General features: G+C 45.1%; 1 protein-coding gene across 6 annotated transcripts in view; it reads right to left on the minus strand.

The window, feature by feature from the left end:
- The window catches only part of rols (rolling pebbles), a 284,667-nt gene that overhangs the window by 9,551 nt on the left and 254,702 nt on the right, over positions 1-20,414 (minus strand). For 5 of the 6 annotated variants that reach the window (XM_065432120.1, XM_065432124.1, XM_065432121.1 and 2 more), the window contains 16 exons: positions 19,543-19,653; positions 18,762-18,827; positions 15,846-16,157; positions 15,202-15,330; positions 15,004-15,084; positions 14,724-14,848; positions 13,625-13,760; positions 11,561-11,834; positions 10,174-10,405; positions 9,058-9,260; positions 8,074-8,260; positions 5,717-5,973; positions 5,240-5,477; positions 4,686-4,922; positions 2,758-2,937; positions 604-931 (listed from right to left, as the gene is read on the minus strand). In XM_065432120.1, coding sequence (XP_065288192.1) covers positions 604-931; positions 2,758-2,937; positions 4,686-4,922; positions 5,240-5,477; positions 5,717-5,973; positions 8,074-8,260; positions 9,058-9,260; positions 10,174-10,405; positions 11,561-11,834; positions 13,625-13,760; positions 14,724-14,848; positions 15,004-15,084; positions 15,202-15,330; positions 15,846-16,157; positions 18,762-18,827; positions 19,543-19,653 — 3,096 coding nt within the window. The remainder of the gene's footprint in view (positions 1-603; positions 932-2,757; positions 2,938-4,685; positions 4,923-5,239; positions 5,478-5,716; positions 5,974-8,073; positions 8,261-9,057; positions 9,261-10,173; positions 10,406-11,560; positions 11,835-13,624; positions 13,761-14,723; positions 14,849-15,003; positions 15,085-15,201; positions 15,331-15,845; positions 16,158-18,761; positions 18,828-19,542; positions 19,654-20,414) is intronic. The other variant, XM_065432123.1, reaches the window with a different exon arrangement.

The following is a 20,414-nucleotide window of genomic DNA, read 5'->3' on the forward strand; positions in this document are numbered from 1 at the left end:
TACTCAGCTCCATGTTAAAGTGAATGTCTCGCAGAGAGGCAAATAGCCTGTGGGTGCACAAGGCACTCAGATTCATGAAAAATATGTGATGACATTGGCACAGCTAGAAAATGTAGGCTTTTATGACATCTATTTTGTTCAGACGTTGCATTGTTTGTAAGCTGAATACATTGGTTGTGTTGCTAAATGCACCAAAATTACATATGCTGTCACTCAACCCTACCCCCTTGATTTGCACAATCAGCCGAACCTCCGTAGTAAGGCATTTGCTAAGTGTACTAGTCTCATAATTGTTCTGCGCTGTTATGTCGCACAATACACATAGAACATCATGACAGCTCTCAGTCAGATAGCTCACTAAGTTGTGATCATTCAAATTTCCTGGAATGTAGCCACTGTGGCAAAGCAGAGACAACGTAACTTTTCGTGTTTGTTTTGGTTTTCTTGCTTTTGCAATGTTTTTCTTTGCTGATATCTTTCGCCACTGTGCTCGTGTTGTCTGTTTTCTTAATCTTCTGACCCATTCTTGCGTTATTTGCAGTATTTTGTCATTGGCCCAACAAGCCTGGCTAACAGCCATTCTGGAGGTGTATCCTTACACACCTTTGGCGAGCAGCAGCTCCAGTACTCCAAGATGGCCCTCAGCAGCAGCAAGCATAAGAGGTGACCGGCCCAGGGCATCAGCCTGCTCGAGAGCACGCGCATGGCACAGCAGGAGCTCAGTAACTGCCCAGTGGCCTTCACGCACAGCACAGCACAGAGGTGGCTCGCCCGCGTTGGATCGCACGAGTGCCGAGGCGCCACGACGCATGAGCAATGCGCAGACATCTCGATGTCCTGCCAGGCTAGCTGCCGTCAGTGCTGTGTGGCCACTGAAGTCATCCTGCTTGTTCACCTGTACCTCCATCATGTCCAGCAGAAACTCGCACACCTGAATAGACGCAAGCCAGGAGGGCAAACTCATCAGAAGAATTCATGCTTGCAGATATGAGAATAATAAAATGAAGTAAGACACTGACTAAGTAGCTTAAACAGCTAAAAAGCCACTGAAAGTGCATTGAAACTAAAGCATTTTAATTTAGATGGACATTATGAGCAAATTTTTTTTATTGGAGGTAAAAATGTACAGAAGTGAATGGAAAGACAAGCTACTGGTGGGGACCAACTCAGAGACTCTGGCAATTGCTCTCATGCATTTAAATAAATGAAAACCCGCTTCTCATTTCTTCTTATTTTTTCCTGCACTTATAAAGAACTGCCACTCAAAGATAGAGATATTTTGCCATACAGTTTGTGCAAGTTAAATTAAAATCCTTTAAACACCAAAAAAATTGTGAACTGTTGTTAACACATCACAAGAATCAAGCGTATGCAATCGAGGTTTGAATATTCCGGTTGGTCTCATCTAAATTATTTATCAGTTTGTTGCCAGCCACAATAGCTTAGCATCTGTACTAATTGGTGGATACAAGAAAATAAACCGCAAAAGTAAATGAGAATGCAACAGAGAAAATGTGCCCATGCAACAAAAATAGTAGGATATATCAACTAGCCCAACCTACCACCCTTTTATGCTGGATACAATGTCTAGTTGATAGCACGCATAGAAAGAGAGAGTCTATTGGTTATCTTCACCTGTGAAGTGAGTACCCCCTGTGAAGTATGCGGTCAGCAGAAGCTTGGCGTGCTCACCACATAAATCGGAGCTATTAATAATTGAGGCCAAACATCAAAGGGGACACGCTAGGAGCAGTAGACCCATTAATGTTTCCGTAAACGGAACTGAGGCCCCCAAGGTGGAGGAAATCAGAATTCTGGGCATGTATATCCAGAAAAATGAATACAACCTCATGACACTCAAGAAGTTAGAAGAATACGCAGTGCAGGTCACAGGGATCTTTAGGAAAGTTGCCCTCAAAGGCAGGGGCCTCCAAGAGAACAGCCTCCTTAGACTCATGTAAGTCTTTAACACCATCCGAATTATGTATGCCACACTGTATCTCGTGTTTAAACAAGAAGAAAAAGAGAAAATAGATGCGATCATTAGGAAGAGTGTTAAGAGAGCCCTAGGGCTCCCAGACTCGACCTCAACAGACTTCCTTCTCAAAATGGGGGTTCACAACTCGCTGGTTGTGCTCACTGAGGCACTACGAGTGTCTCAGTTGGAAAGATTAGGCCAGTCCAAAACAGGGAGAAAAACCATGGAATGGGTAGGAATCCAATACGACAGGGGTGTCCCGATTGGCATGAAGGACATTCCGTTGGATGTGCATAAATGCTTCCAAATTGCCCCCCTACCTAAAAATATGCATCCTATCTACAACAAAGAGAGGAGAGCTGCTCTAGTAAATAAACTTAAAAAGACACTGGCACATAAAGTAGCGTACGTGGACGGGGCTGCGGTATCGACGGAGGTTGATGGCAATGAGTCCGTTAAGATAGCATGCTCCACATGCATGAGGGGCGCCATTCATTCATTCCTTTACTGGCTGAGTACATAAGTTAGATTAGCATGTGTATAAGCAATGCCATTACTTTATTTGTCAATGTTTGACAACTGGAGGGTGGCACTTTGTTCAAGGATATTACTGTCCTTGCTTAATAAATAAACCCATAAACCATATTATCGCTATACACACAATAGTACAGTACTACATTAAGCATCATGTTGTTGTGTGACATCACACTAGAGATAACACTTTTGACATCAAGCTGCGATCACAAAAAGCAAGCAATATGAAAGGTTTTTTAACCTACCTCAGTGTGTCCTGACTTTGCAGCTGAAATTAGAGCCTGCTGGGCAGCTCTGTGAAGACCCAGTGCAATGCCGAAGTCGTCTGGCCACTTGCATTGCACCAGGTGTGTCACCAGGTCCAAGTGGCCAGAACTGGCCGCATATGCTAGCGCCGAGAGGCCCTCACTGTCCACGTGATCAATCTGCCATGTAAAGAAATTGTCATTGACTATCAGAAATAGAGACACACACACGTCATGAATGGAAATGAACATTGCAGCTCTGATGGAAATGTATTAATATATATGTCCCAAAAATGAAGGGAACTAATTTTCTCAGGTGTCACTAGTGCACTCTCAAAGGTCAGTAATACCGATGTTGAACTTAATGAGGTCTATTCTGACAAGGTCTATACTCGGGAGTGGCAGAAAGTGGGCAAGGCTCGGTCCCTGAGTTATCTCGGGAGTGGAAGTCAAAGGGTTGTGAGGTGTAACTTTTCGATATGTGAGATAATTGCCTCTGATTTGCTCCTGAAGAAAATAATGTGCACTGTTCAGCTTCTGTGGCTCTGCACCAACAGTGTGTAGACCTTGCAAAATTCAGTTGTGATAATGTTAGATTACTTTAGCAATTACATGTTGCAACACTGCCTTGATTTGGGCGAGTTGGTTCATCTTGATGGTTTTCATAAAAAAAGCGCTAAAGACGAAGACGAAGTCGAAGGAACACATACGACAGGACCAGCGCTACTTCCAACTCGTGTTTATTACAAACAGTTATCTATTTATGCTCTGTGCATCACATACATCATGCACTCATTATCCCACACATAAAGATTGAAATGAATCATATCATACATGCTATTTTAACAACAGCGACATTTAAAACAATGTTGACCAACCAATAAAACAAAAATATCAATGAATAATGACATAGAACACAGAATATCTTAGATGAGGAGTGCAAAAATTTCTACATTGAGAAAATGCATGTATTGCCCACATGAACTAGCATTAGATGCGTTGCACATTCTTTTCATGTGCCTGAACTACCAATGTCTTAGCGATTTGAAACACACTAGTAGACAAACCTTTGCAAATCTGCCTTAACAGGTCAAGGCAGTGAGCTTTAATTATAAGCAATGCAGAGAACAACTGCCTACACTTAAGGAAAGCATCACTATACATGTTTTTTTATATAGTATACTCTAGGAGCACATATTATGCCATGAACAATTTGATATTTAACCGTATCTACTATGCTGTTTTGGGATTATAATCCTGAGCTAGCTAAAAGTCTTCACATGAGGTGAATCGTGATAATGCAATCTTATGGAGGTCGTGTGAGCCAAAAAGATTGAATAATGGCTAGATGTTCCATTGCTAGCCCTCATCATCAGTCGCTAAGCCCCTGCAAGGTGATTTTAACTATCAATAAACCCCTAAAGAGCTTATTTGAGGGTTTTATAAAGTGTGCATTTCATTCAACAGTGTCTTAGCCATATGTAAGTAAGCCCATGACATCAGATAATTTTACATACAAGAGCGATGCCAAGAAGGCCCTCATGACAGGCCTTGACATGTTCAGCCAGGTTAGACTTGCAGACTTCAAAATGAAAATAAAATATCTCCTAGCTATTCTGTATTGCAATTCTTTGTCGCATGATATTTGGTGGAGTGGATTTTCATTTGTAGGAAGAATGTCGAGGTGATGGCCATACAAATGTGTTTAGGATTTTCAGTCACATCAGACTTGCAGAGCTCAAGACTGAAACAAACTATCTGCTCTCTATTTCACATCACCCATATTCGGTGGGTGCAGCACACCTAAACGTAAGAAGAATATGCAGTGTACATTGTGCAACTATGCAAATTCATATCCATATTCCTTTAAGCCTGCAAACAGGAGAAAACAAAGACAAAAAATTCTTTGTCCAGGAGGCAGTACATACCCTTGCTCCGCATGAGAGGAGGTACTTGGCGATCTCAAAGTGCCCCCGCTCGCAGGCCATGCTAAGAGCAGTGCGGCCCACATCGGAGGCAACGTTGACATCAGCTCCAAATTCCACAAGGGAAGTAACCATGTCAGTGAATCCCTCGTAGGCAGAAAGCACCAGCAGTGGTGCTCGGTTCAGGCAGTTGGTTCGTGCATTTGGATCAGCCTGAGCCAGCAGCAGCAAACGGCTCACCTGCAGAGAGTCATGCAGCTTTACTGATTGCCGCAAGTAATATGAGAACATAAGACGATTTCTGAAGTTATCACCAGCCTCACCACTGCCTGTAATTTATTGCAAAAGTGAGGCCACCAGGCTGAGTGTCAGTGCCTCAGAAAGTTTCATTTTGCTACAGTTATCTTGTAGAAGAAAAAAAATCTTGTGTTTATTTCTTGTTTACTGTCTTTAGGGATACGTTTTTTGCTACTGCTAAAGCACATTGAATTTCTCCAGTGATCTGTAGAGCAGGTTTGAATGGCAACTACTAGTAGTGTAAAGAAAGGACAGCACACCTTGACATTGGGGCTGTACAAGTTTGCAGGAGCCACAAGTGCCGAGGAGACACATCCAGCACTCTGGAAGACCCATAGTGCCTGCAAGTCCCGAGGAGTGCATGACTGGGGAAGGCCACGGGAGATGTTCTTGTAAATGTGTGCCTTGAGGATGTGATGGCCAAGCTCCAGCAGCTGACTCGGGTCAAGTGGTGCTTCTATGCGTGACATGCGCAGCGCAATTGATGCATGTCCCGTCCTGCACATTAGGAAAGGGCGCATGTGCAGAATGAGCACATATTTTTTATAATGAGACGTCTAAACAGCTTTTGAAATTAGTTCGAGATAAGTACATTTTACGACATGTTTCTCACACCTCAGGATACTATGTAATTTCTGACTAGCACTTAGTCATGACATAAAAACTATTTCTGAGGTTGCAGGGTATAAAACATTTATTATATGCACAGAATGCAGAGCAAATGGAACTGTGCCTACCTGACGTCACAGAGGAATTTAGTACTGTCATTCTCATCTCGACGAATGAGCCACTCCCGTAGAGATGGATGGGCCAGCATAAGTGAGTCATCGTTACGCTGCATCATGAACTGGGCAGTGGTCAATGTTGTCAAACGCTGTTGAAAGTCAGCCCATGTCATGGGCTCGTACGTGGCGCTCGCATTCACACTGTGATACAGTTCATGTGGACGCAGAGGATACAATGATGCCATGCAGACCTGTAGGAGACTTTGCACCTGTAAACAGGGAAGATGTAAAAACATATCCGATTTAATGAAAATTCACGTACAAGAAAAAAAGGACAGCCTTTGTTTGTGCCTTTTCAAACCATACTTTTTGTTTAAGACTCTAATGGTATAGGTGCACTTCTGCACTTGATATTAGGTGATGCCCTTGCATGCCTTCATAGGCTCACAATTTTTTAGCTTTAGATAAAGCTCGCCTTGCCGTCGATGTATTATGTCAAATTCCCATGAAACTGCAGTATCACCTGCATGTGTTGGCTGTGTAAAGCGGTACCAGATGTAAGCACTACAAGAAATAGTACCTGAATATTACAGAAAGCAAATACATGACCACAGGCACTTGTTTTTGTAATACAGTCGACTTCCATTAATTTGGTCTTGACGGGACCAACGAAACTGGTTGACTCGTCCGGAGGGTCGAACTAAACAAAAGGCAGAAAAAACGCCGAAACCCGCTAGTGTCCATTTCGGTGCCTATGTATGTTTTCGATGTTCCTTCCTGTAACCTTTTTACTGCCGCGTTGTAGAGGGGGCTGCGGGCCCCTGTCAAGCTGCCATGTTCGTGCAGCTTTTACCTGCATCCTCCTCCATCTTTCTTGATGTGAAATAAACACTATTATTATTATTATTATTATTATTATTATTATTATTATTATTATTATTATTATTATTATTATTATTATTATTATTCACTTGCCAGTATATTTTTTGAAGTTATTTTCGTCGCAACACATAAATTATGCGGTGAAGCATATTAAGCAGGGAATATGCCGTTATAATGGGACATAGCACGTGTTCCTTAATTTACACACATGCATGCGCCGTCTACGGTCACGGTGTGAGCACCGAGACGCCTAATAGGTTTACTGGCAGGCCTTCAGAGTTTTAGATAGACCCCCGCTCTTTTGTTGGCTTTAAATGTCCAATCAACTTTCTGAGTTTTTTCACCTAACTGTCATCCTTTTCGCTAGCTTTCCCAAACCACAGATAGTCTTTCTCTGCGTCTCGGTGCACGGCGCGTGCGCATAATTAAGGGATGCGTACTAAGCCTCGTTAACGGTCTCATATATGAGACACGCATAGCGGGCGAAATAAGGGCTCAAATTACCACATCAACATAAAACAGCTCAGAATGGCTGCCGCTATGCTTGATAGGGAACGCGTGCTATGTCCCTTGACAGTGGCCCCTTTCCATTCTTGATATGCTTCACCGTACAACATAACTGTATTGTGTCGAAGATGACTACTTAGGTTCGAATTATTTGGCGATCGAAGGCTAGCTTTTAGATGGAAATAACGGAAGTTTGGGCATATAGAAATGTATGGGCGCCAGCCGGGACTTTCGGTCGGGATCGAGTTAACCGGAGTCGGATTACCAGACGTCTACTGTACTTCAGATAGTGAAGAGAATGGTTCAAGTACAAACTATGCCAGTGGTTAACTCAGCGGTTAACACATCTGGCTCCCAATTGCACATTTCCACAGTGACAATATGAGCTTGATCTTCCGTGGCAGCGGCGGGCAAATTTTTGTTTTCCGTTATACAGTCATAACTGATCGTAAAAAGCTGGACTAAGGAACCATGAGTGATCTGTTAAATGGCCATTATATGCTATCTCTGCCAAGTTATCAGAGCTCACAGCACCAGCATGCTCCTGGACCAGCTATATATTACGCCGGTTCCCATGTGCGTGGCAAGTGCCCGACAAATAAAGTGTGTGATGTGATGATTAATATGTCACTAATCACAGGAGTAGAAAGAAATGCAGGGATGATGATGATAGGAAGGGGAAGTTACTCTACAATTCATAGGAGGAAGATGATGGTGGTGGTACAATTCATAGGAGAAGAGGTGATGGTGGCCAAGCGTTACGTTTCAGTCAGAAAGGTGACGATGAGCATCATCAATATACACTGATGATTGTAAATAAGGAGCAACTCACATTTACACTTACCTATGTGCACATGAATGATGTTTGTTCTTTCATTCTGCTAAATTTTAATGATTAAATGCTCTAGAAACCTCTGATATAAATATTTTTAGTATAGAAATCCTCTTTGAAGTAAGAGTGGACTGCTTATCTCACGTACCCTCTCAAATGCTCTGGTTGTTGTGAACTTCAGGTTGAAGTTCAGCAGGTACACTTCACTGAGGCTGACAGGCAAGACTTTGTAGCTGCTGCTCTTGACCACTAGGTGACCACGCTCTATAAGGTCCATGGTCAATTTGGCATATAGGAAGCAGCCCTTGCTTAGATTGGCCAGATGGTTGGCAAACCTGGATGGACACAGGAGATGACATGTTTTGATATTAGTCGATGGATTATGTTGTCCCCCTCAGCCAGGAGACAATGCTGACAGGTTTTGTTGCGAAGATACAAACGACTATGGTACCATTTATACTTCAGTGAGCACAAATCACTAGAGAGCTTGATGTTGGGCTTGTCTTTGCCCTTGTGACATCTTTAGCTTGCTCATTCTATTACTCCTTGCATCATGTGAAATTTTCTTCATAACTTACACAATAAGGAATCGGACGAACATGGCGAAAGAACACTGCGAATAAAAAAGTGCCAATGTATACTTGCAGCTTCGCTGCACTAACCTTTTTTTTTATTTAGCTGTACTTCTATCTTTTTATTTTTAACTGACACATACTAGTATTTGGCATGCACTTCCCTAAGTGGCTATGGTAATCTGCTGTTGAGAACGAGGTCATGAGTTCGATTCCAAGCCGTTGCAGCTGCATTTTAGTGGGAGTGAAATGCAAAATTCTCGTTTACTTAGACTTAAGAATCCCAGGTGGTCAAAATTATTTTGGAGCCCTCTATAGCTCACACAGCACTAATGTTCCTGTTTGGATGTTAAATCCCATCAAACTCTTCAATGTAAGTGTATGAAAGAAAAAAAAAAACAATTTGTGATTGCCTCACAAGTCTCTGAGGCTAGGTGAAACAGATAAAATTTGTTTGATTGTCAATGTACACAGCTCACTTAGATAGATTTGCAATACTTTTGTGGACTTGCGGGCAGAACAGCATAAATGTTACTGTGTAAATGCCGAAAGAGTTGCACCTTGCATGTGTTGAGCCATCTTGTTTCCCGTTGTTGACAGTAATGTTGGCACGTGCCGAGGGACTGGACTCAATGCGGAAGAGAACATAGCCCACAATGTCTCGCATTAAGTTCTCGTTGCATGACATGCGATCAAAGGAGATCTGGTGAAATGGCAGTTGTTGAGTGACTTCCTGGAATGCTGTCCGCACAGTAACAATCAGCTGGAATAGAGAGAAAAACAGTATTTATTTTCATGGACATGTATATATGCACATAAAATATTTAATATATAAAACATTAGTTAATTATAGTAATAACAAAATACATAATGAGGCAAAGTGATATGATTATACAAAGGTCAGTGGTGCCATGCACGGCAGTGCTAACCTAAGCCACAGTTTTCTGGGCAATTTCTGACACATTCACTTTCGTTAATTCGACTCTAATGGGACCCACAAAATTGATCGAGTTATTTTGCGGGTCAAATTAAAGATGTAGAAAAAAATGCCATAACATACCGCTAACTAATTTGGCAGTATTTGCCCGATTCTAACACGCCCCCGAATAAAACGCACATCCACTTTCTATGTGTCTAAAGTAGATGACTATTGTAGAAATGATATTAAAGCTCTTAATAGAAGTAGAAATCTAACTCACAACTGATTTCTAACAAAAAAAAAATTGGCAAGGGTCTATTAGGTTTTGCATAATGGTGGATAGTTTCCTAAAATAAATTCGCCACGCGGTTTTTAAGGTCAGCTTCGCCGCTATAAATTTGTGTTATGCGGCAAAGCATACAAACGCCGCGAAGGCGGTTAGGTTTTTTAAATCCGATTGCACAGCGCAGGCAATTTTCGGCCCAATTTTCTAGAAAAAAGAGAGGCAGCCGTTAGAATGCGGTAAATACCGTAACAAGCCATATTGAGCTACGTTTATTGTTTGAAAATATTCCTAGGGCAGGGTGGAAATAGGAGTTTTCGACGGGTGATTATCTGTGTTCAACCCATTCACTGTCCCCTAAGCTCCGCCAACACAGACGTTGTCACTAAGGGGGTCGCTATTGGGGTCACTTTCTATAGGTAATCAGTTCACATCAAACACGAGCAAGTGTGCCAAATAAGTGAGTCACTGCACCTTCAACCAAGCAGGGAACTTGAGTATGTGCCTGGCCAGAAAGGAGGTGATGGTATCTCCATAGTCAGGTCGATGCAGTTCAGCTTCATTGAGTGCATCTACGACAATAATGCAACTGGTGTTTGGGATTCGGCCTGTCTGCCTCAAGGAGCTTAACGGTTCCAAGATGCCTTTCACCAGGGCTTCGTGGGGGTCGGTCTGGCATGAAGGCAGGCTGAGCACATCTTGAAGCCTGCATGTGCATCAATGAAAACGTGTTCATCAATGGTCCTGACACGACAGAGAACCTCATCGTCATCAACATATCAGCCTGCTTTGTGGCTACTACAGAAGAAAATCCTTTTTCAGCAATCTTCACATCTCGAGAACGGAGTAATCTGTTTATACGACTCAACTTTCCATCATCCTCAACTGTGTTTCATTTTTCTTGTAATTTATTCTTTTGCGGTAATGTACTGCCAGCTATATGGATTACATGGGCTGTCCCAACCGCACTTCTTTCTCCGAACCTCATCTGGAACATCAGCTAGCTGCGTGTTTTTTTCTTTAAATTTTTGTATCCCAGGCTTTTAACGTTACACCTATCGCTTTCAGTTCCACTGCTGATGCAGACTTTCGCTGGAGTTTATTTGTCATTTCGAACTTGTTTAATATCAAAGAAGTGTGCTAACGCTACGGAAAAGCCAAAACTGACAGCAATAAAGACAGTCGCTTCAGTGACCGTACTGAATGTCATGGTCACAGCACAAGCTGTTCGTGCATCCTCATTTAAATTGACGTTAGTATTATGCAATGAATCATAGTCTCCTCTGTGCTTATACCCATGTAGAATTTCGACGGAAGCGCTGGGTAACACTGTATGCGCGTTAAGAAAGTTGCGGCATGCAGTAAAGTCAAACCTCGTTCTGAATTAGTCGCATCCGATACGAGAATACACCCGATATATCCGATATTCGTTATAAACATATATTAGTTACACATTCACATAGGCGAGAAACATTAGAGTTACTTCGGTACATCCATGTTCATTTGACTAACGCCTCAGTCACACGCACGCTTTCAAAGAGAATTTTCAAACCGAAGACAATTGAAATCTGTAAGCTTCGTTGCTAATCGCGCTAAAAATTTCGATCCCGATCGCGCTCGATCGAGATCGAAAGTGCCCGTGTGACGCCAGTATTATTGCATATCGAGGTTCGACCTATTAGGGGAGAAGAAAGATGATGTAAAATCTAGAAAGCTAGGATCGAGACGTAGAACTGACTGGCATCAAAGGACACATCTGATCCTGTTCTAATATTCAATGACGTAGACAGATGGGAAGATTACGGGGTTACCCAGATCTAGTTGCACCACAGGCACGCTTGCAGGTGAGCAATTGGCCTACCTTTGGTCTTTGACGAGCAAGTCTCGGTAGGCCACCAGCTGAGGAGCCTGGCAAAGCTGGGCGGCCACGCTGTGCACAAACTCGGGCACCAGGCAGGTGACGTTGTTGTCTGCCTGGCAGAAGTGGTAGGCCACCAGGTGGCCTCCCAGGCAACGCGCACCGTCCTGCTTGGTGCTCAGCCGCGGCTGGTACACCGACGACGCCGAGCCGCTTCCTATACTGCTACCGCTGCTGCCCAACGCACCGCGACGCTCCGGTTCGTAGTGGCGCACACCTGCAATCGCCGTGCGTCATAACCGGATTCGTTTCACAACGCCACGACGATGTTGATTCGCGCACTCACAAGTATCTGTTACGTCGGCTCGGCTGTGGCGCGTTTGCTGCGTACGTGGCGGCCAGCAGGTATATAATAAAGCAACAAGTCTTGTAAATGTGAGGCCATATTCCCGATATTTCGATATCCTACACTTGGTCATCTTGCCTGCTCGGCTATATCTTTCAAGAATGACTCGGCATTGCAGAATTCGACACAGCACACCCCAAGCATGAAATAAATAACAGTAATAAATAAATAACGAATATTTATTACAGCGTATTTGCATATAAATAACGTTACGGTATTGTTTTCTTCTTCTTTTCTTTATTTCTCTGCCTAAAAATAAGTCTAGAATATATACTGTGAACAGAGTTACTTACGACTGTTGCAATCTTTTTTATTCATTCGCTTGGTTCCATCATCAAGCGCCTTCGTCATGACAAACAGCCAGCTTTAAAGGAACATTGAATAAGTATATTATATACGAACATTAAGCTCTATTGTGAATGGCGCTTCTGCAATTGAAAGGAGGAACCTGTGAGAGGACGCTTGGCAAGTCAGAACAAATGCAAAAAAAAAATATTGGCCGACGATTACGTTTTTTGGTAGTGCGATCTTTGAGCGCAGCTGCTGCCTTACTTCAACAACAGGCAACCGCATGCAGAACACGCAGTGCCGAATGGAGGCAGTTCTGCGTTTCGGATTGGGCAGCACACACCGCGATCCGCCGCTATCGAACCGGCGCTCCAGCGACGCTCCATCGCGCCATAGAATAGTGGGTATAACCCTCGCGGAGAGGGGGGGGGGAGATTATCAATTATTATTTAATGTTTCTTCTGAGGTGGGATGAGGAAACGCGTGGAGAACAGGGTATTGAGTAGAGGTCACTCACTCACTCACTCACTCACTCACTCACTCACTCACTCACTCACTCACTCACTCACTCACTCACTCACTCACTCACTCACTCACTCACTCACATAGAGGCCTCTATGTGGCCGCAAAAGGTTGGGCTGGGAAGTAGAAGGGGACGAAACGCTATAACTGTCTTTCGAGTCAACGCAACAGCACTGCGCCAGGTAAGGGGAAGTGTAGGGCAAGAGTGGAGGCGGGAGAAGGATAACCAGGCGCAAGCACTGCCAGAGGCGACAAATGCCTCTAGGAAGCGCCCCGCAAACGAGGAAGCGAGAGACATGGCTGAGAGCCATACGGCCACGTGACGCGAAGACGGAGAGCTGTGGATCACGCGCGAGGCGGCAAGGAGCGCCCGCCGCCGGCACCGCGGCAGTGCCGCGACAGCGGGAGAAGAGACGGCGAGGGCGGCGTGGACGGCAGCGGCGAGAGTCACCACAACGGCGCTGCGCGGAGGAAGAGCCAAGAGGACAGGCAAAGAACACATTATCCGGCTTTGGAGGTCAAAGGGAGAGCAAGACTCGCGCAGCGTGCGAGAGATGGCAGCAGAAGTGCGCGCAGCTAGAACAGCGCGCGGATGATGACCTTGGTTACGGCGAGGGACGACGGCGCCGCGAAACGCAGGAACGGGTGCCAATGGGCCGCGCTCTAAAGGAACTACCCGCCAAATATAGAAGCGGAAGTGAAATAGATTAAAAGAATGGGACTCACTGCGGACGTCTCCCCAGATTCTGCGCTGTCATTATCGAGTGAATGATTTCACCTTAATTTTGTACGTAGTTCAACCCACAATCAGCCAAATTTATGCTGTGGCGACGAGGAAGCCATTTACGTACCTGCTGTGCCATATGTGACTTCTTCCTTCTTGCGACCAAAGGTGCTGTAGTCAACCAGCTGCAGTATGGCAGCAGTCTTGCCTGATCCGGGGCACCCAACGACAACCACCCCCTTGCTGTTGTCATTTTGCAACTCCTGAAAAAAGAAATATCGCGGCACGAATTCGTGCAGCAATGTCATGGTCACGCGCAACTGCAGTCTTTATCAAAAGCTTGTAATTGCTATTCTGCCGCTTATGAGACAGTTTTATACTTTACCGGGAGTATGTGTTCCAACTGTACCGAACTAAATATGTCTGCTATACGTGATCGCGATTCGAACGCATGGTCAACATTCAGTCCCAACGAGAAGCCCAGATCCCTCTACCACTTAACTAACACGCTTCTCACCCTTCCCCTTTCATAGGCAGAAAAAATAACAATGAAGTATGATTCTATTTCAGTTCGCACAAATTTATCAAACAAGAACCTTCTGTGCGACCGTCACGACGAATATTTCGGGGCGGGCTAAGTATAGCAACACGCTCTGACGTTGCACCCATTTTTGTAACAATTTGCATTTACTGTAACAGCTTGTTCAGCAATGTAAACCCAGCTAAAGTAACATGAACGGTCTGTCTGGACTGTGACATTCTGAAGTGGCTCGTGAAGAGACAAATATTGCGTGTCGCATTTTTAAAATAAAACGTAAAATACTTTACATATGCAGAAGCCAGAAGGGGAAAAAAACCACACAAATCTGGTTTAACCACTCCACTCATGAAACCAACGCGTAACACCTTCGTGCGACGTTACTATAATTACAGCCATGCAGTGCGGTCACAATACGTGTCATACTCATCTGCATTTCAGGTGCTCAGTGGGGAATGTCCTCTTCGACCACGCATACCGGGATTTAAGATAACGCTAAAATGCAACTGAAGCTAGCCACAAAGCTCTGCGCCATCGCCAAGGTGTAAAAAGAAAGTGTACACCAGTGGTTCGCGTTCACATACGCTTCGCTTACATTCGTCCTATCAGGGCCGAGTGGTCACATACTATTAACCATAACAATAAACAGCCTGGCACAAGACATGTTTTATGGTAGCGAAGAGAATACCTGGTCGATTTCGTCGAAGAGCCACTGCCTCCCAACAAATGGCGGATCCTGGTCTGCTTGGGGAACTTCAAAGAACAACGGCTTCAGTGCTGGCTGAAGGGAGATCTTGTAGTGCAGCTGCGCCCCTGGAAATGATGCAATGACCACATGCATTCAGGCTTTACACTATCCTCCGCGATAAGCACTCCTGTCAAAGTCTGTACTGTTGTGGCTGGCAGAACCAGCAAGTCAGTCTTCATAAGGCATGGCACAACGCGGAAAACGTGCGAAAAGTTCTTACCTCTCGCGTGACCAAAGGTTTGGGGTTTGTTTGAGCAATTAAGTGGTGTGCCCCTCCTGTTGCTGGGCACACTATTATTTCCTGAAAAAAAAAAAAAAGGCGTGAGCATGATACGCAAACACAACAGCGGATTTCACCGCAGCGTGTGCTCTCTCAACGGTGTAGAACAAAACAAAACTTAAAAGAAAGGCCACTCACTCTGTTGGAAAGGCGCTTTGCGCGAGGGTGAGGGTGACGAGCTGGTGCTCATCAGCGATGCAACGCTGTCCGAGCTCTCTTCCCTGCTCGAGCCACGAAGTATGCTCATGGCTTCCGCTTCTGACGAGCCTGGTCAAAAGAAGTGACGAGCTTAGGTTAAACACATGCCTCCTCTTATATCACATTCATTGTCTCACGCTTCTCGCGTTACCCACTCGAAATAAGTTTCGTGCTTCAGTCCACTTCTCTCTCGTTATTACATCTATAGAGATAAATTCCAATTTTAGCATATAACAACATGCCACTTGAAGAGTGTTGCTAATTTTATACGTTCACTCGATGCGTATCATTTCGCTTGGAGTAGCCCTTTGTGTTGTTAATTAAAACACTGCTGGCTGTCTCATTAGACTCAGATTATCGGCACCTTATATGAGCGCACCTTGATTATATACTTTTCATTTCCTGATTAGTCGTAAGTTGGTGTACACATCTCTCGAAGATGTGACCCTGCTACATCGCTATACTAATAGCGCGTTCACCTTGAGAACAAACCGGCATTAACGGCAACTTGCCCAGATTTCTGTTCTTTTACGGGATGGCGCGTGGCGTAAGTACAGCAGAGATTTTTTTTCTCCGCCGCTCACCCGTCAGCGTCGAGATGGGGCTGGTGTTGGTGGAGCCGGCCATGTTGATGTCGCTGTTGGCGAGCGAGGACACGCTGGCGAACGATCCCTGGCTGTGGTTGCTGCCCCCGGCCGGCGGCACGTAGGCCGTCGATGCCGGGGGTCCTTCGCCCAGCAGCAGGCCGAGCCGAGTGTACAGGTGCTCGGACGCATGCTGCTGCTGCTGCTGTTGCTGCGAGCCGCCCAGGGGCGGAGGAGGGGGCACAACCACCGCTGGAGGCGGGGGGTGGTGCTGGTATGGCTGGTGGTAGATGGGCTGCGAAAACTCGTCATCTGCGAGCACGGAGAGCGAAGTCTCGAACGCTGCTCGATGGCGACAGACGCGCGCGACCAGGCCTGACAGCAAGTCGGCAGAACTGTATACGAACTCGACGGATGCGTCATTCGATATATCTGGCTTTGTGGCAGAGTGAAACAAGTGCGACTAAATATGGCGCGGCCGATGGGACACCGAGTATGCAGAACCGAGTCTCCACGCCCGCAGAATCTAGGCCAATAGAGAACTGACCAATGAAAAATCAGCAACAGTTAATTGCTGACGCTAGCTCCATTATCGGGAAGAGGATCTATCTACTGCTCTTGGGTGACTAACTTGCCGTAACGAAATCGTGCCGCCTACAGATCTTTCCATAACCTCACCGACAAAAAATGCAGTAAACGAAGATCGTAAATGCGACAGGCGTTGGAGAATTTCGTACGATGAACGACCGCATACGTACAGTCGCCCAAATCTTTAGCTGGTGTGCGGGAGCGACGACTTTTCCGTGCGTCAGCGCCGTTTGACGGGGCGAGGCTGGAAACAGTCTGAGGCTAAGCGCATGCGGACAAAGCGCGCTCAGCTGGGCCCATCGTCTACTAGGCTGTTTCCAGCCTCGCCGCGTCATACGGCGCTGACGCCCGGAAAAAGTCGCCGCTCCCGCACACCAGCTAAAGATTTGGGCGAATGTACCTACGTGCAGTTAACTTCTAACAAGGCTTGCATGATGGTTAACAAGGCTTGCACGATGGTGATGGTAACAAGGCTTGCATGATGGATTCTCGAGTTCAAAACAAACTTAAAATGTGTGTCAGTTCGGCACTGCTGACCGTGCTATACCTTAAAACCTCATGCACGCTGCTATTCCCAGTACACTTCTGGTGATTCTTTCTTTCTTTTTCTTTCCAAGCGCGTTTTACTAATCCTCATCGCGAAAGGGAGGAAAGTGCAGTTATCAAGTACGAATGCGCGGCTGTACAGTAAGCCTAAAAAGGTGTGAAGGTGTGAAGTACGAGATAAAGCTATCTGTGGTCTGAATCGGCGCTATATAGTACAATAAGGATGTCCGAGCTACGAAACCTGAAAATCTCACTCTGCAGTCAGCTCACTTGTCATCGGATAACTGTACTCTTGCGCAGATAAGTACACATGTCACAAATTCTGACGGCCATCGAAAATATTGCACTTATTATCACAAAAACACAACTAGCACGAAAGTGCCTAAAAAAAAAAAACTGTATACAGAGTACGTGGTCCGGATACGTGTGCAACGAAGCACATACCGAACAAACTACGCTTACACGGCACAAGTTCTAGAACATTCATGCAACATCCAAAAATCAACGCTGCATGTTGCAGATGCAAAACAAAAATCGAAGAAGCAAAATAAACAAATAAAGAAAAGAGGCGATCGCCATACGGTGCAGTGAAAAATCTACACCATGCAGAAAAGTACAGTGCGCATCTACGAAGACACTTCGAACTGAAACTAGTATACGTTCACATGTTTTTCGCATTTTTATGTGGCGACACCTATACTCTCAATCAACTCGATCCGCCGCGATAGTAGATAAGCTTCAGTGCGGGACCATGGACACGACCATAGTTATGGCGGTATATAGACGACGGACGTCTGCTCATTTTACTACAGCACCCATATTTCTATATCGCGCTTAATTTCTGTAATTTTCTGGTGCGCTGACCGTCATAGGTGCTGACGCTTGTTCATAAATGAACAAAAAATTGTTCTTTGGTAGGTTTGTTCAAAATATGACAAATACTTGAGTAAAGCGCGGAAAATAAACGAAGACACGTCAAATATATCTGCGAGGGATAAAAAGAAACGAAAGTTGCATCAATTGGCTTTGCTCAAAGTTCTTTCTGTCCTGGTTATACATAGGTGTTACTAATATGTACCATACTATCGTACTACTGCTATCTCGCACACAAGTGTTGCGTTCTAGTGCAGGGATCTTAAAAACTATTCTAAATCTTAAAACTCGCATGCGGCGCCAGGCCGTATCTATATTTCATAGCTATCCGGAGGCCCGCAACATTTGTTATTAGTGGTAAGGGAAGCGGTAACCGTTATAACTACGGCGCAAACACACAACGGCAAAAGTTAGAGCACGGGGCATCATTTATGGCATTGCGTGTTAGCACTTGAGTTATAGCAATGTAAGGCCGACAAGCCCAATCTTCCACTCTTGCGAAGCACTAACGTTGTTTACAAGGCTACTCAGAAGCCCTACGTGGGCCTTACACAACAATTCTACGTTTTTGAGAGCCCTGTTCACCGCGAGCAAAAAAGAAGAAAAAACACGCACATCTAGCGCAGCGTCAGCGAGTGCACCACGGCATGCGCGGGTGGTTTTCATAGATCGCACGGAGGGTATACATACACTTGTGCCAGTATAGGCCTATGCAGGCAGCTATACTACGATACGTGCAGAATTAGCGCGCTGTGCATGTAAAACGTGAGGCACACACATACGTACTGTACTGTGCCGCTGCGCATGCTGGGTCATTCTCTATAGAACCGCTACAAACAACTGATCGAGCACACACCACTGCAACACATGCCGCTCAACCTGCTTGCCAAAAGCATGACTGATATTTACCTATGGTCCAGAGAGATTTTATTTTTCTGACCATATTCATTGGCCAGTGCTGGACCTTGGCCAAGTCTGCCGGGATGAAAGACAATGGTCACTCAGGATGCGCGCCCCATTCAGAGGTTTCTGTCTTCTCGAGACCGGAATGCGCAAAGGAACGAATGCTGCCGGTTTGCTTTAGAAGAAAATCGCGATGGCCGTGTTCTGACGGCGAAATTTCTAACACTCATGACGAAGCCAAAGATGTGGTTACTACAGAGGAAGGCACATCTTTATCACTACTTCAACAGCTACATCATGGCCAATTCAGGCTAAAATCAGGAAAGCTAGCCTCTCTGTCTTTCACAACAGGAACATTTGCAATCAGTGCACGGGATAACAACTGTCCTATGTATGGACGCTACTCCCATAGTAGCTGAGTAATGGTACACTTAATTGACGAATGAAAATAGATAACATACAACGCACTATTTCTTATAATTAATGAATAAGAAACTAAATACTGGATCCAAGAAAAAACAGACATAAAACCAAAAAATGAGGGTGGGAAGGGGGGGGATATCGTATCTTAAAAAAACTATTTTTCCAATTCAGAATAAATTTCCGCTCTGCTCTAGCACTAAGACAGCAAACCTGAAGCTGTTCGCTTGCGAGCAAAGCTACCGATAATGATCCGATCTCTTACCATGCAAACGTCACATACATAAAGTGTTACGTGCTACTAAGAGTTAAGACCCTGTCAGTCATAGGCGCCCAAGCGTACAAAAGGCAACTAACAGCTCCTTACCTGACAAGGCGTTGTGGTTGTCTACGCTAACCGTGGAAGGCCTTGTCATCTTCCGGTCTTTCCAGGAAATATGGCTAATCTTCGGACTGGCCATGCCTGACGCCGGAGGACCTGAAGGGTTGAAAACAGCATCCGTTCTTGTTAGGCCATATACGTACTCAAGGACTTCAACGGCTGTTTCGCTTGCAAAGAGGGTGGGGCGAAGTTTCACGCCCTGTTGCACTCAGTCATCCAGAAGAAGTGTCAAGTGTAGCGGTTACGCCCTCTTATGTAGGAAAATACGACACTAACCAAGGTCTCAAATTATCGAAAAATGGTCGTGTTTGGTCAAGGGCTTGAGCAGCAGTGAAGGTCCTGCTACCAGAGTTGCTATAACACTGCAACCTTCATTACCGGCAGGCTTCGACCCGCCGTGGTTGCTTAGTGGCTATGGTGTTGGTCTGTTAAGCACGAGGTCGCGGGATCAAATCCCGGCCACGGTGGCCGCATTTCGATGGGGGCGAAATACGAAAACACCCGTGTACTTAGATTTAGGTGCACGTTAAAGAACCCCAGGCGGACCAGATTTCTGGAGTCCCCCACTACGACGTGCCTAATAATCAGGTCATGGTTTTAGCACGTAAAATCCTATAATTTAACAGCCGGCTCCGAAGAAAGATATTAGCAATGAGCGGGAATATCTACGGTGCCGAAGTGTGGCCTGCCTGTTCAGTGTTGCGTTATATTTACTGAATAAATCTGACGAAAGGGACATTATTATTCCTATTTGCTCAGTTACGGCAGAAAGTTCGCATTTTCAGTGAACTGAGGCTGGGCGATTTCTCTGGCGAGCGCAGCGGAACATAACCGCTTCCTGCAGCCGCGTATCGGGA

Source organism: Dermacentor albipictus, chromosome 4 (genome assembly GCF_038994185.2).
Source record: "Dermacentor albipictus isolate Rhodes 1998 colony chromosome 4, USDA_Dalb.pri_finalv2, whole genome shotgun sequence".
Taxonomy (NCBI): domain Eukaryota; kingdom Metazoa; phylum Arthropoda; class Arachnida; order Ixodida; family Ixodidae; genus Dermacentor; species Dermacentor albipictus.